At 44.7% G+C, this 15,407-nt stretch overlaps 1 protein-coding gene across 1 annotated transcript in view; it reads right to left on the reverse strand.

Moving 5' to 3' along the window:
• LOC143961250 (complement C3-like) overlaps nucleotides 1–15,407 on the reverse strand; it is a 351,241-nt gene that overhangs the window by 226,132 nt on the left and 109,702 nt on the right. The window contains exons 12-14 of the mRNA XM_077470486.1: nucleotides 5,900–6,112; nucleotides 4,382–4,573; nucleotides 1,866–2,015 (exon numbers count right to left, since the gene is read on the reverse strand). Coding sequence (XP_077326612.1) covers nucleotides 1,866–2,015; nucleotides 4,382–4,573; nucleotides 5,900–6,112 — 555 coding nt within the window. The remainder of the gene's footprint in view (nucleotides 1–1,865; nucleotides 2,016–4,381; nucleotides 4,574–5,899; nucleotides 6,113–15,407) is intronic.

Raw genomic sequence — 15,407 nt, forward strand, 5'->3', positions numbered from 1 at the left:
TTAGAAATAGAATATGTTTCCAATTTTTTTGCCAGAACTCACCCGGACCCAGTTCCTATCGAGAAATCCGCTCGTGTGTACTCTAGTCTGACGGACAAAAAACGACGCTAGGGCAGCTATCGGCTACTGGCTATGAACTTCCTTATTCTAGTCCGGTCGTACATCATCACGTTAGAATCCGTCAGACTTTGGTGTGATTGTGTGTGACCAAGTCCGTTCATTCAGAAAGTCCATCGGAACTCTGCCGAAAGTCCATCGGGAAGACCGTCGGACCTAGTCCGTCGAAAAGTCCGCTTGTGTGTATGCGGCATAACAGGTTTTCTTCTAAGATTGGCCTGTATTGGATACACCCATCTTCCCATTAATACTGACCAGCTTCCCTGTCCCTGCTGAAGAAAAGCATCTCCAGAATATGATGCTGCCACCACCATGTTTCACGGTGGGGATGGTGTGTTCAGGGTGATGTGCAGTTTTAGTTTTACGCCACACATAGCATTTTGCTTTTAGGCCAAAAAGTTCAATTTTGGTGTCATCTGACCAAAGCACCTTCTTCCACATGTTTGCTGTGTCCCTCACAAGGCTTCTTGCAAACAGGACCTCCTATGGCTTTCTTTCAACAATGGCTTTTCTCTTGCCACTCTTCCATAAAATCCAGGTTTGTGGAGAGCACGACTAAGCCCTTGTACACACGGTCGGAGATTTCGACAACCAAATACGTCGGATTTTGTTGCATACACACAGTCGGACAAAGTTGTCGGAAAATCCGATCGTTCAGAACGTGATGACGTTATTTTGTTACAACGGGACTACCATCAGGCTAGTAGCCAATAGCTTTGATGTAAGAATTTGATCTGAGCATGCGTGGCACTTTGTCCGATCGGAATTCTCTACACATGATCGGAGTATGTCTGATCGGAGCATTTTGTCTGAAAATTTTACCAATAAGTTGGAAAACTTGGTCCGTTGGATACTCCGACGGAAACAGTCCGATGGAGACCACACACAATCAATCAGACACATTCCGTCGGAATCTCCGACCGTGTGTACACGAGCTTATAGTTGTCCTGTGGACAGATTCTCCCACCTGAGTTTTGGATCTTTGCAGCTCCTCCAGAGTTACCATGGTCCTCTTGGCTGCTTCTCTCATTAATGGTCTCCTTGTCCAATCTGTCAGTTTAGGTGAATGGCCATGTCTTGATAGGTTTGCAGTTCTGCCATACTCTTTCCATTTTCAGGTGATGGTTTGATCAGTTATCCGTGAGATGTTCAAAGCTTGGCATATTTATTTATAACCTAACCCTGCTTTGAACTTCTCCACAACTTAATCCCTGACCTGTCTGGTGTGTTCCTTGGCCTTTATGATGCTTTTTGTTCACTAAGGTTCTCTAACAAACCTCTGAGGGCTTCACAGAACAACTGTATTTATACTGAGATTAAATTACACACAGGTGTACTCTATTTATTATTTAGGTGCCTTCTCAATGCAATTGGTTTCACTAGATTGTAGGTAGGGATATCAGAGTAAAGGGAGCTGAATACAAAAGCACGGCACATTTTTCACATGTGCCACTTTGTGTTGGTCTATCACATAAAATCCCAATAAAATACAATTACATTTTTGGTTGTAACATGACAAAATGTGGAAAATTTCAAGGGGTATTAATACTCTTTCAAGGCACTGTACATCATTCCAGTTTATTACACATTTACATTTCATTTTTTTTTTTTTTATTATTCCGATTTATAATAAATAAAAACGTTTATACAAAATCACTATATGTTCTATTTAGTAACAATAGATAAAGAAAATTAAAATTCCTTGAAATACTTATGCATTGAACAATGCTACACGCTATAGTTCTTACCTTACTCTGGGTTATCTTATATTTCTTGTTTAATACAAAGACCGCTTTATCTACTGCCACTAATCCAACGTGAGAATCGGGATCTGCTTTCAGTGTCAAGGTTATAGGATTTGACGGTTCTGCGATCTTCTTGTCGCTGTCTACCTCCAGCTAGTGTTGGGTTCCAGAATAGAAAAAAAGAAAGAAAAAAAATACAATTTACTTGAGAGATGTAACCAAGTTTGTTTTGGCAGACTTTGCTGTCACCCTTATTATTATACAGCATATCGTAGTAAACTGAGCACACACTTTATAAACAGAGGTCCCATTCACAATATACCACGCTACAAGCATAGAGCAGTCCATTCATTTCAATGGCCTGTCCTACACATTCTAAACATGGCAAAATAGATCATGCACCTTGAGTTTTGCAGGTTTTTAACTGTGGCCCTCGTATTACATATTCCAGATAACTCTAATGCATCCACGCGATAGGACTTTCCGACAACAAAATCGTGGAATTCTGTCCGAAGTGTGTTGGCTCAAACTTGTCTTGAAGACTCTTGAGACGAAACGTATGTCTGGTTGACATGCTGATGTCATTGCTGTGTACCGCTGAGTTTGAACGGGTGATTGCAAGCCGGCCGGCCATTGTTTTACTTGTGACATTATTTATCTACTATTGATGTAAGTGCATTTTTTACTTTTATTAAATTGGCCATACTGATTTACACTATGGAGAGCCTTGTCTTCATCTTTTTTGGGTCCTACTGTCTGATCGCTTTGTGTGTCTATCGGACCGAGCTATCTTGCCTGTCTTTTGGTTCATCACTGTGAGGACGAGCTGTGACTGCATTGCCTACTGGATGTCCAATTATTTGCAAGCCTGTATAAGCTTGCCTTCTGGTAAGCATGTATTTTATGCGGTGGTGGATCACATCATAGGGTGCTATCTGAGTTTTATTCACTTCACTGAGTAATCATCGTATTTATTTCCATGGATTTATTCCTTTTCTTGGGATGATATATTTGGGACTATTTCCTTTTTTTCACATATATATTGTCACCTTAATTATTTACTACTATCAATTGTATTATTAGCAATGATATTTGTCTTTTTGGATTTATTATGGGTTCCTCACAGATTTCTTCATTCAATTATCTTTTGTGTTTTGATTAATAAGTGCAGCCTGTTTTTTCCTTTTCTTATTCCTTTATTATGGCTTTTGAAATGTGCAAATGTAACCATGTAAAAACTGGATGAAAGTTTTAGCACCAGGAAACACTTTTTGAAAGATAAATAGTGCATTTTGTATAAAACTAAAAAGATCAGACCAAAATGAGGGACAAATGAGGAGAGACAGAGGGACTTTGTTCCAAATCAGGGACAGTCCCTCAAAATCGGGGACTTTTGGGAGCTATGAGTATACAGCAGCTTCCCTCCATGCCTAAAGAGAGTAGGAGAGTACAAAGAAGAGTGTATCATGTAAGGTGTAAAAGAGCTGGTGAAGAGAATCCATGCTCAATGTGGTATCTCTCGAAATGTCTCTGTAGTCAATTCCAGGACAGGTGTCACTGGTAAGTAAAAGGATGTTATCCTTCTGAAGTGGGGCCTGTAGAAATACGGCCTCTTGCTATGAGGGGCACTAACTCACACATGAAAGCAACACAACTATGCTAACACTTGGCAAAAGTGATCAGAAAAATTCACAGCAAGCTGTTCCCACGTGCCAACACTTGATAAATACAGTATACATATAGTATTACCACTGGAGTGATAGTAATAATTCTAGGGCCATTATTCATTGTTGACTCTGACCTGTGGGGGCCTTTAAAGCATCACCTATGGTAAAGATTTCGGGTCCCGAAGTTTCCTGGCACACACAATTTTAAGGCTCGACATGTTGAATGTCTATATACTCAACGTAACTTCAACTTTTATATTTTACCCCAAAAATTGGTAATATATTGTTTTTGTGTGCCTTAAAATCAACTTTAGTGTCTTTTTTTACTAAAATCTTGCACTTGATAAACCATGGTGCTATTATTGCATGACATAAAAAAATTGAAACTACGATAATTTTATTCTTCAGGGTGTCTGATTTCAAAAAGTATATCATGTTTTAGGAGTTTTAAGTAATCTTCAAGCCTTAAATGTTTTTAACGTGTGCAAAAAAGAACTGTTCTGGCAGCGAAAGTACAGCCAACACTTTCCTTTCATCTCCTGCCCCAGGGACAAGGCAGGAATTGAGTTGATTTTTTCACTTTCTGTCCTGGTAATGTATCACAAATTGTGATGAAATCCTTACAAATTGAAGGGAAGTACGCTCTTATATAGCTGCCACTGGAACAGGTCTCCTCAAGTGAATAATTACCCTCACCTACAGTTGGCACTGTCAAAGCACATTTACAAATTTTTCCTGATTTGTAAATTATTTAAAAAAAAGTGGCTTGACTTTTTAAAAATTTTGCACAATTCATAGGTGTGTTTTCTGCTATTCAAAATGTTTTTCTTCCATCCAAATTGGCCCCCTTACCGTTCCCATGCATTCATCAACCACATCCACCCAGAGGGAATCCGACACAAGCTCTTTTTCAATGGTATAGTATGCCACAATACGAAATGATGGGATTAAGTCCTTTGTCACAATGAGTGACATAGAGACAAGGCCTTGGCCTTTATCTCGCTTCTGCTTGCCCACAGTTATTATTCTGCCTTTGCTGAGGATCTGGGAAAAAAACAGTAGTCATTAGTGGAATTACATTTTAAGTTGGACCTTTCAGTAGTCTACATAAATAAAATCTTGACACTTCTCAATATAGGACACACATTGATGAGCTTTTATTCATACCAGAACTGATTCTCTTGTCAAACAAATCTACAGAAATTCCAAAACAGCTGAAAGCAGGTTGATATGGCATAGAAAGAAGTCCATTGCTGATCAGAAAGAGACCCTGAAGCCAGCTTTCATTTTTGGTCCAAGAAGATACAGGCAGGGGATTCTCCACCACACAGCTGATATTAAAAAGCTTCAAAAATACTTGCAACATCTTTGATCTAATAGCCATGTGGCTATATTAAGTCAATGACAATGAAATAATATGACCACATTAGATAAATGATGTCACCAGCATCCACACTCCTTTGTAACATCTGCTGAAGGGTGGGTAATTCCAGTGTTCCATTCCGAACACTGAATCCAGCTGTCATTCTTGGTCCCAACAACATTTAAGTAGGGCATTACCCGCTTTACAGTTAAATTAACAAAGGGTCAGGGATGGTTTTGACATCGACCTGATATGGCCACATGGCCATTTCATGTTAGGGTCATTGACCTAATATGGCCATGTGACAATGTTAAATCAATGATGTCACAAGCATCTCTGCACCTTTGTAACTTCAGGTGTTGGGTAGGAAATTCTCATGTTCAGGTCTAAAGTCAGCTTTCATTCTTGGTGCAATGAAATGCTAGTGGGGGACTCCATGCCCCACAGCTGATTCTACAAAGGGTGAGGATTCCCGGGACATCATTGACCTCATTGGCTGCTTGGTCATATCAGGTCAATGACACTGGTATATTATGGTCATGTGGCCATATGAGGTCGATGAGGTCATGAGCATCCCCATCCCTTTGTGTATAGGCAATAAGGAAGAGCATGAGCCTTAAAGCGACCACTGTGGTCCAGTCCAGAAAAAAATAAAATGTATTTGGCAGGCAGGAGAAAGAATTTGCCAATTTTCCTATCTCAGTGGTCATGTGACAGTACCATATATGTATGGTTAAAGAAAATGTCCTTCTTGGCACTGAAAAATCTTATGCTGAAAACATTTTGTAAAGACCTTACAAACTCTAATAAAACCCTGGTGATTTTGAAAAGCCAGTTAGTTCAACCAATAAAAAAATAATACATAAATAGAAAACCTCTATATACACAATCTTATACCCATAGTTGATCCAGAGGAAGGAAAAAAAAAACAAATGAAGGAATGTTCAATTTCAATTTGCGCCAACGGGAAAAAAATCCCTTACTGATCCCTCAGAATATGAACTTACCAGATATGTAAAATACTGAACTTTGTCTTGGTCTGTAGTAGGGCTTGTCAATACATTAAAGTTTATGAAAAGTTGTTTGTTCGGCTCTGCCACATTGGTATCGATAGTCAAGTGCAGATAGTTTCCCTTTCCACTTTGTGGTTGGTATGGATTTATGGTGGCTTTCTCGGAGGCCTGGAGTTTTTCATCTAGTCCCCCTATTGTTGTCTTCACCTGTTAAAAGGGGGAAGTTGATTTGTTAAAGAGGTGTACAAATCTGGTTATAAGGATAGCACTACTTTCACACAAAAAATATAGTAACACAAATAAAAAAAATGCTATATATTTATATATATGTAGCGACCTCCCGGACCTCTGGAGGCCTAATGGTGACCTCCAGAGTCAGGGAGAGCTGACATTCTTCTCTGTAGAGTGGGTTAAAAGGCATGGTTGGTGAAATAAGATGGAGTGATAGGCGCCAGACACTTTTTGAATGCAGAGATTTATTTTCCCTTGAACAAGATCTGTGGGAGAGCGGGTTAGGGCCAGGACACCCTTGAGAAGATGCAATGGTAATTGGCAGACTCCGAGACTTCTATAGGTAGACAGCTATACAGTGAAAGACCTCCAGCCGGACACCACGTCTGTATAGGTAGGACTGCTGTCTCCTATGGCAACAAATCTTGTAACAGTCACTAACAGTAGTATTTAACTATTGGTAACACAAATAGGTCTTCTTGCACTCTACAGTCTTTCACTGTAGGTCTTCACTCACTGAGCTCCCAGTCTCTCACTAGACTCTCAGACTCAATCACCACTGGATCCCTTGAGCTCTTCCACTTCCATAAATCAGTATCTTCCTCAAGCATCACCCCCACTTCCCTGCTGGGTCCCTGGCTTGGCACTCACTGATGCTCCTCAAGCATCACTTCTGCTGTCCCACTGGGTCCCTGGCTTGCCACTTGCTGACATTTTCCCACTTCTTCGCCATCCCCGGCTGATGAGAAGACTGCTCTGGTACTGGCTCCAGCTTACTCACAATGGTTTCTGGTAACAAGGTGGATGGTCCCTTAACGGTGACAGCTTCCCCTCTACCTCTGACCACAACTGGTTCCCTGTCCGTCTGTACCTTTACTCTCGGCTGGACTCCAATCCTGCAGTCCCAAACCTGCGCTGCGTCTCTTGCTTCTGGATAGGCCTAGCAGCCAGATGTCCCCGGGATAGGCCTCAGGCTTCCAGCCTAGCAGCCGGGGCAGCATAACACACGTCCACCCAGACAGCTGTACAGGTGGCACAGAACACTGATCACCTTACTCCACCCAAATAAATAGGCTCTCCCAGCAGGCCAAGGGGCTAAAGAAACCACCCCCAAATTGCTGAGACACCCCATTCATTCATAATCTGATTTTGCTAAGCCCTTGTCCATCTAATGTCACCAGCATAAAGCCACCTATCGACAGAAGAGAGAAGGTGCAGCAAGTCCAGAACTAGAGAGGAATCAGTGCATCTGCTATCAATTAACCAGGGCAATTACCACCTGGCAAACTAAATTTACTAGAAACCCTGCCTAAACACCAGAGTGCTACATCTAAATCATGTACAATTGCTAAACAAGCAATATTGTAGTTGAATGTTATAAACTAGTACCATTTCTTTTCAATCTGTATTTTTGAAAAAAATTCAATACGATATGGCAACCTGAAGGAATTCTGTATATCGGTGTATAGCATGCCCCCAGGAATGTAATTTACTCTGTGCAATTGGCTCACTGATTTTCCCAGAAGTCTTCACTAAGATAAAATTAAAATTTTTGTCATCCACTGCAGTAAGAATTTCAAGGGTAAAATAATTCTAAAGGAATGCAGACCCTGCAACTTCTTTCATCAGAAAACGGAAAGTGCACTAGGTCGTTATAATGAACCAGGCTTCCTTTTCAGAATCAGTCCACAAAGGATATGGGGGTTTATTTACTAAAGGCAAATCCACTTTTCACTACAAGTACACTTGGAAGTGCACTCACTATAGATCCGAGGGGCACAGTTAGGAAAATAAAAAACAGCATTTTTCTTTAGAGCAAAAAAAGAGTAGGACTCTGCTGCAAAGTTTGTTAAAATCCCTGAAATGTGCACTGATCACCCAGCAGTGGTGACAGAGAGCCAATTCGCAACCCACTGTGACACTCAAACAAAGGCCCTTCTCTGGGTGGGTTGAATGAGCACTTTCAATGTCAGCAGCTCATGTTAACTTTCATTAAGATTTTTCAACTTTTGTGTGGGCGATCCTCCTTATTTCTCATATTGAAGAAGAAAGTAGCAAACCACCAATATGACCTTTATTGTCATTAGGAGAGTCAAACACCCAGGGCTGGTGCAAGGATTTTTGACACCCTAGGCGAAACCTTATTTTGCCGCCCCATTGGCTCTGTCCCTGACCCCACCCCTTTGTCCTTGCCCTGACTCTTTTAATGACTGCTCAAAAACTTAAATTAAAAATATCTTCAAAGTTGCTGCTCTCTCCACAAACCGAACTTCTGCAATCCGCACTCCCAGCACCCTGCCATTCCTGCTCCCAGTAATCTGCACTCCTAGCACCCTACCACCCCTGCTCCCAGCAATCTGCACTCCCAGCACCCTGCCATTCCTGCTCCCAGCAATCTGCTCCCAGAAATCCGCATTCCCAGCACCCTGCCATTCCTGCTCCCAGCAATCTGCACTCCCAGCACCCTGCCACCCCTGCTCCCAGCAATCTGAACTCCCAGCACCCTGCCATTCCTGCTCCCAGCAATCTGCTCCCAGCAATCCGCACTCCCAGCTCCCTGCCATTTCTGCTCCCAGCAATCTGCACTCCCAGCACCCTGCCATTCCTGCTCCCAGCGATCTGAACTCCCAGGACCCTGCCATTCCTGCTCCCAGAAATTTGCTCCCAGCAATCCGCACTCCCAGCACCCTGCCATTCCTGCTCCCAGCAATTTGAACTCCCAGCACCCTGCCATTTCTGCTCCCAGCAATCTGAACTCCCAGCACCCTGCCATTTCTGCTCCCAGCAATCTGAACTCCCAGGACCCTGCCATTCCTGCTCCCAGCAATCTGCACTCCCAGCACCTTGCCATTCCTGCTCCCAGTAATCTGCACTCCCAGCACCTTGCCATTCCTGCTCCCAGCAATCCGCACTCCCAGCTCCCTGCCATTCCAGCTCTCAGCAATCTGCACTCCCAGGACCCTGCCATCCCTGCTCTCAGCAATCTGAACTCCCAGGACCCTGCCATTCCTGCTCCCAGCAATCTGCTCCCCAGCAATCCGCACTCCCAGAACCCTGCCACCCCTGCTCCCAGCAATCTGCACTCCCAGCACCCTGCCAATCCTTAGTCTAGCCTACCCCTGCAAACTTTGGTCAGCATGCTGAGGGGTGGATGATCCCCGATCATGCATAGAGCAGAGCAGGAGGAATTATCATCGATCTCCCCTCTCCAACCTCCCTCCCAGGCTGGCTGAGTCACACACACAAGGCTGATTAGGAGTTACAATGCACACTCACCCCTGGAGCTGAAAATAAAAACAGATAGGCATTTTTAGAGACAATTTGTCTGCCTCCATGTCGCTCTTTGACCCAGAAGGACTGCACGACCATCCCTTAGGTTGGCCGCTCCTTCCCCCCAGTGACAGACGGGATCACCCCTGTGCTGGTCACGCCCCCTCACAAGTCCCGACCACTGACCAGTGACAATGAAGGAGGCGTGCCAGCTGCTCGGCATTAATCAATCAGAGCCCTGAGCCGCCGAACAGCTGGGGGAGCTGAGGGAGGGATCTGTGAGCGTACTGCATGCAATAGTTCCCTCCCCGCGCCCCTGCATTATTCCTCCCTCTCCTCCTCCGGACCTCCGATACACTTGTGCAGGCTCCAGATGTGACATCCACTGGGGATGAGAAGGTGACAGGCCGTTGCAGCGCCCTAGGCGGCAGTGCGCCCTAGGCGGCTGCCTGGTTCGCCTAGTGGTAGCGCCGGCCCTGCAAACACCATTAGCATACCTCCCAACATTTTGAGATGGGAATGAGGGACACCTACTAGCAAACATTTGTAGGCATAGGACACACCCCCTGACACACACCCTTAAAGGAGAATTAACCCCAAAAAAAAGCACTGGGAAACACTTTTTGAAAGATAAAAAGTGCATTTTATATACAACTATATAGATCAGACCAAAATGAGGAACACATGAGGGGGAAAGAGGGACAGAGGGACATTGTTCCAAATCAGGGACAGCCCTCGAAATCAGGGACAGTTGGGAGCTATGCATTAGCATTGCCTTGTGCTGTTAGAGAAAGGCAAAAATTTTAAGCAACAAAACAAAAGGAGAACAGGCAGCCACAGCCTAAGTAGAAAACCCTGTCCCCTACCAGCAAGCTGCAGAGAGGAAACCTTGTTCTCTGTGTTGAAGCAGCAGCCTCTCTACACAGGCCCGCCACATCCCAAGTTGAGTCAGAGCTAGAGCTGTCAAATCAATAGTGAATGCGGGCTATACTGATTGCAGAGCCATTGGTCTTACCCATTAGGGGGTGCAGCTACACAAGAACAAGTGTCCCACTGTGCAGCATGCTGATGGGGAATAATTCCCCCTTAACTCCCTTTGTGAGCCAGTGATCAAGAATGACTATGCAGATCAAATGTTTTGACTTCACGGGCTGCAAGCTTGCCCAATGCAACCCAGCCAACCAGAATTTTCACAAAAAGCCATGACACCTGGCTGGGAGTAGCTCCAACTTGAAAAAGAGCACCCCAATCTTCAGGTTAGGGGAGTTAATTTTTCTTCCTGTGTCTTTATATTCTCCTGTCGTATGTCATACACCATCACTTTATAATGGGCTGTTATGCAGTATATAGCACCTCCTGTTGATTTATTCTGTTGTTGGCTATAAATGTACAGCACACTCTATGGCCGCGTACACACGGGCGGACTGTTCGCCCAACTTTGTCCGCTGAACAGTGTTTGGGCGGACAGTCCGCTCGTGTGTGGGCTTTCAGCGGACAGTTTCAGCGGACAGTTTGACGGACAAGGTTTTTCGGAAATTCCGTAAAACTGTCCGCTGAAACCTTGTTTCAGCGAACAGTCCGCTCGTGTGTAGGCTTGTTCGTCAAACAAAGTTGCGCGCATGCTCAGAAAGGATTTTCACGCCGAAAGTTATAATGCAGTGTATAGGACGTCGTATTTTTCGTCCCGTCGTACGTGCCGTTCACGTCATCGCGCACGGTTTCAGCAAACTGTTCGTTCGTCGTGTGTGGCCATGTCCGTCCATGCTAATTTTGAGCGGACTGTTTGCCGAAACTGTTTGACGGACAAAGTTGGGCGAACAGTCCGCCCGTGTGTACGCGGCCTATGTCTTCAGATCCGTGCACTCGCCCCTGTATGCATGTCAGATTTTGACATGCGACTGTGCCTGTGCAGCTGCTGCGTTTGCATCCAGTTCTATAGGCTGCCTGCATGCAGCTCCGAGGAGGAAGAAGAAATCAGCACCAGTCTGAATGAGCCCTTATGTATTGACATAACTGCTGAATTGGCACCAACCAAAGGCAGCGTAACTCTTCAGTATAACACAGAAGTTGAATCAAATGCAACTGTACTACATATTATTGGAGCATACAGCATGAGAGGGTCACATTAGGGTTGAACTTACTAGCACTAAACAGAAGGGGAGGACAGAGGGAGATACCAAATCACATAAGTAAACTAATTGCAGTGACCTAAAACCATAACGGGATGTCAGCATACTACAGAAACCTGATGCAGTTCAATAAAGCACAGAAATTATATATATATATATATATATATATATACATACGTGGAAGAAAACAAAACTATTCAAATAATCTTTTCATATGAATGGGTGTACTGATTAATATACCAGTTGTTGACAATGGCAACCCTTGTACTTCCCCTAAGGGCAGTTTTTCTCCAAAACTTATGTTTAAGGTATTCTCACACCAAACTAAATAACCTAAAACAGAATAGAGACTATGTTTGCAGCAAAACACCGACAGGGGTACTAACCCTCCCCTACATGTGTGTAATACTAAATGAATAAGTTGTGTTGCGCTCCAAATGAATAATCAGTGAATAGATATATAAATAAATAAACTGGATAAATTATCTTGGTATCAATAAATAAATAAATAAAATAAATAAATTACATAAAATAGCTAGGTGCCAATGAATGCATAAGTGCTCAAAATAACTCTGGATAATATATATGTCCACTCAAAATTGATTAGATCAAGATGTGCACCTTCACGGTGCTAACGGTATCCAATCAAGTGCAATGTGAACAATCAGTAATCCACGCATAAGAGCATAAAGTGAAAAATATGCAACATAAAAATAAATAATAAATAAATGCAATGCAATAGAAATCCAGTGTATCTTAATCCATAAAGTGCAGAAAAAAGAAATAATAAATAATCAAAGTCCAAACAAGCATCCAATGTGTCTTAGAACTATAGCATCAAAGACAACTGTATTCAATCGTGCAATCTGTGAGTCCATACAGTGCCAAAAAAATAAACAAGCTACGTGAACAAAAAGGCTGATTCCACCGGTGCTCTTGTGAATCCTCAGTAGTAAGGTGTTCACACACTAGGTGCAATGGCTACCTTACCTCACTGCTGTAAGGTAAACAGCATTCCAACAAATATAATGTTGCTATCAGCTGGTACAGATACTGTAGGTAGTTCCCTCCCCAAATCGCAGAGACCACAAGAGTGGGGGACAGGCGCCGCGTAGAAGATCACTGAGAATAGGGATTGCAACTGGTTGCAATCCCTATTCTCAGTGATCTTCTATTCATTTTACACCTGTTTCTCAGTGCCCCTGCTTCAAAATAGATTTTTGTTTTTATTCGTCCTCTGCAGCAATAGACGCGGCGCCTGTCCCCCACTCTTGTGGTCTCTGCGATTTGGGGAGGGAACTACCTACAGTATCTGTACCAGCTGATAGCAACATTATATTTGTTGGAATGCTGTTTACCTTACAGCAGTGAGGTAAGGTAGCTATTGCACCTAGTGTGTGAACACCTTACTACTGAGGATTCACAAGAGCACCGGTGGAATCAGCCTTTTTGTTCACGTAGCTTGTTTATTTTTTGGCACTGTATGGACTCACAGATTGCACGATTGAATACAGTTGTCTTTGATGCTATAGTTCTAAGACACATTGGATGCTTGTTTGGACTTTGATTATTTATTATTTATTTTTTCTGCACTTTATGGATTAACCACTTGCCGACCGCCGCACGACGATATACGTCGGCAGAATGGCACGGGCAGGCATATGGGCGTATATATAAGTCCCTGCCTGCCCGCGGGTGGGGGGCCCGATCGGGCCCCCCCCCGGTGCCTGCGGCGGTCGGCATTCCGTCGAGAGCGATCCGGGATGAGGGGGCGGCCATTCATTCATGGCCACCCCCTCGCGATCGCTCTCGACGAATGGAAATCCCCGGTGACATCACTTCCTCTCCTGTAATGTAAACACAGGAGAGGAAGTGATGTATTCTCTCCTCCGTGTCGGTATTTTTCGTTCCGACACGGAGGAGAGCGGATCGGTGAGTTGCACCAACACACCCCACATACAGTAGAACATGCCAGGCACACTCACACCCCCCCTTTACCCCCCGATCACCCCCCCAATTACCCCTGCCCCCCAGTCACAGTGACACCAATGTCATTTTTTTTTTTTTTTTTTTTTTTTTTTGCATTGGTGTCATTTGTGACTGTAATAACTGTTAGGGCAGTTAGAGTTAGCCCCCTTTAGTTCTAATGTGCCCCCCTAACCCCCCCCAATAAAGGTTTAACCCCGTGATCACCCCCCGTCGCCAGTGTCACTAAGGCTGGGTTCACATTGCAGCGGTTTATGAGAACGAATGTGATTCGCACCGCACTGCAGTGCAAATCACATCCGATCTCTGTGCGATTCGAGTTCAGCCATTCGCCGCACCCGCCACACCCGCCGCACCCGCCGCAAATTCGCACGGGACCCTTTTTTTGGCCCGCAGCAGAATCGGATCGCATGGGTGTTCACACCATGCGATCCGAGTTTGCAGATCGCACTGCGATATGCGAACTGATCTGGGGGTGTCAGTAACATTTCACTGACACTCCCAGCAGTTCGCATAGGGCAGTGTGAACTGCCGCCGGGAGGCATGCGATGCGGGAACCCGCCGCGGATTCGCGGCGTTTCCGCATCGCTCCAGTGTGAACCCAGCCTAATAAGCGATCATTTTTCTGATCGCCGTATTAGTGTCACAGGTGACGCTAGTTAGGCAGGTAGGTATTTAGGTTCGCCGCAGCTTTTTATAGCGCCAGGGACCCCCATATACTACCGCATAAAGCCCCCTGATTGCCCCCTAGTTAACCCTTTCACCTGTGATCACCATATAACTGTTACAGGTGACGCTGGTTGGTTAGTTATTTTTTTATAGTTTCAGGGCACCCGCCATTTATTACCTAATAAAGGTTTAACCCCCTGATCACCCGGCGGGTGTCATTTGTGACTAATAACTGTTAGGGCAGTTAGGGTTAGCCCCCTTTAGTTCTAAGGTACCCCCCTAACCCCCCCAATAAAGGTTTAACCCCGTGATCACCCCCCGTCGCCAGTGTCACTAAGGCTGGGTTCACATTGCAGCGGTTTGAGAACGGATGTGATTCGCACCGCACTGCAGTGCAAATCACATCCGATCTCTGTGCGATTCGAGTTCAGCCATTCGCCGCACCCGCCGCACCCGCCGCAAATTCGCACGGGACCCTTTTTTTGGCCCGCAGCAGAATCGGATCGCATGGGTGTTCACACCATGCGATCCGAGTTTGCAGATCGCACTGCGATATGCGAACTGATCTGGGGGTGTCAGTAACATTTCACTGACACTCCCAGCAGTTCGCATAGGGCAGTGTGAACTGCCGCCGGGAGGCATGCGATGCGGGAACCCGCCGCGCATTCGTGGCGTTCCCGCATCGCTCCAGTGTGAACCCAGCCTAATAAGCGATCGTTTTTCTGATCGCTGTATTAGTGTCACAGGTGACGCTAGTTAGGCAGGTAGGTATTTAGGTTCGCCGCAGCTTTTTATAGCGCCAGGGACCCCCATATACTACCGCATAAAGCCCCCTGATTGCCCCCTAGTTAACCCTTTCACCAGTGATCACCATATAACTGTTACAGGTGACGCTGGTTGGTTAGTTATTTTTTTATAGTTTCAGGGCACCCGCCATTTATTACCTAGTCTCACTAGTGTACCCCTAAATTTAGGGGTGTCTACTTTCCAAAATGGGGTCATTTGGGGGGGGTTTGTGCCATCTTGGCATTTTATGGCCTTCAAAACTGTAACGCCCTTAGAAAGCCTGAAGGCGGTGCTTGGTTTTCGGGGCCCCGTACGCGGCTAGGCTCCCAAAAAGTCCCACATATGTGGTATCCCCGTACTCAGGAGAAGCAGCAGAATTTATTTTGGGGTGTCATTTCACATATGCCCATGGCATGCGTGAGCAATATATC

The sequence above is a fragment of the Lithobates pipiens genome, unplaced genomic scaffold (genome assembly GCF_037356315.1).
Source record: "Lithobates pipiens isolate NorthernLeopardFrog02 unplaced genomic scaffold, aLitPip1_a1.2 Scaffold_8, whole genome shotgun sequence".
NCBI lineage: Eukaryota > Metazoa > Chordata > Amphibia > Anura > Ranidae > Lithobates > Lithobates pipiens.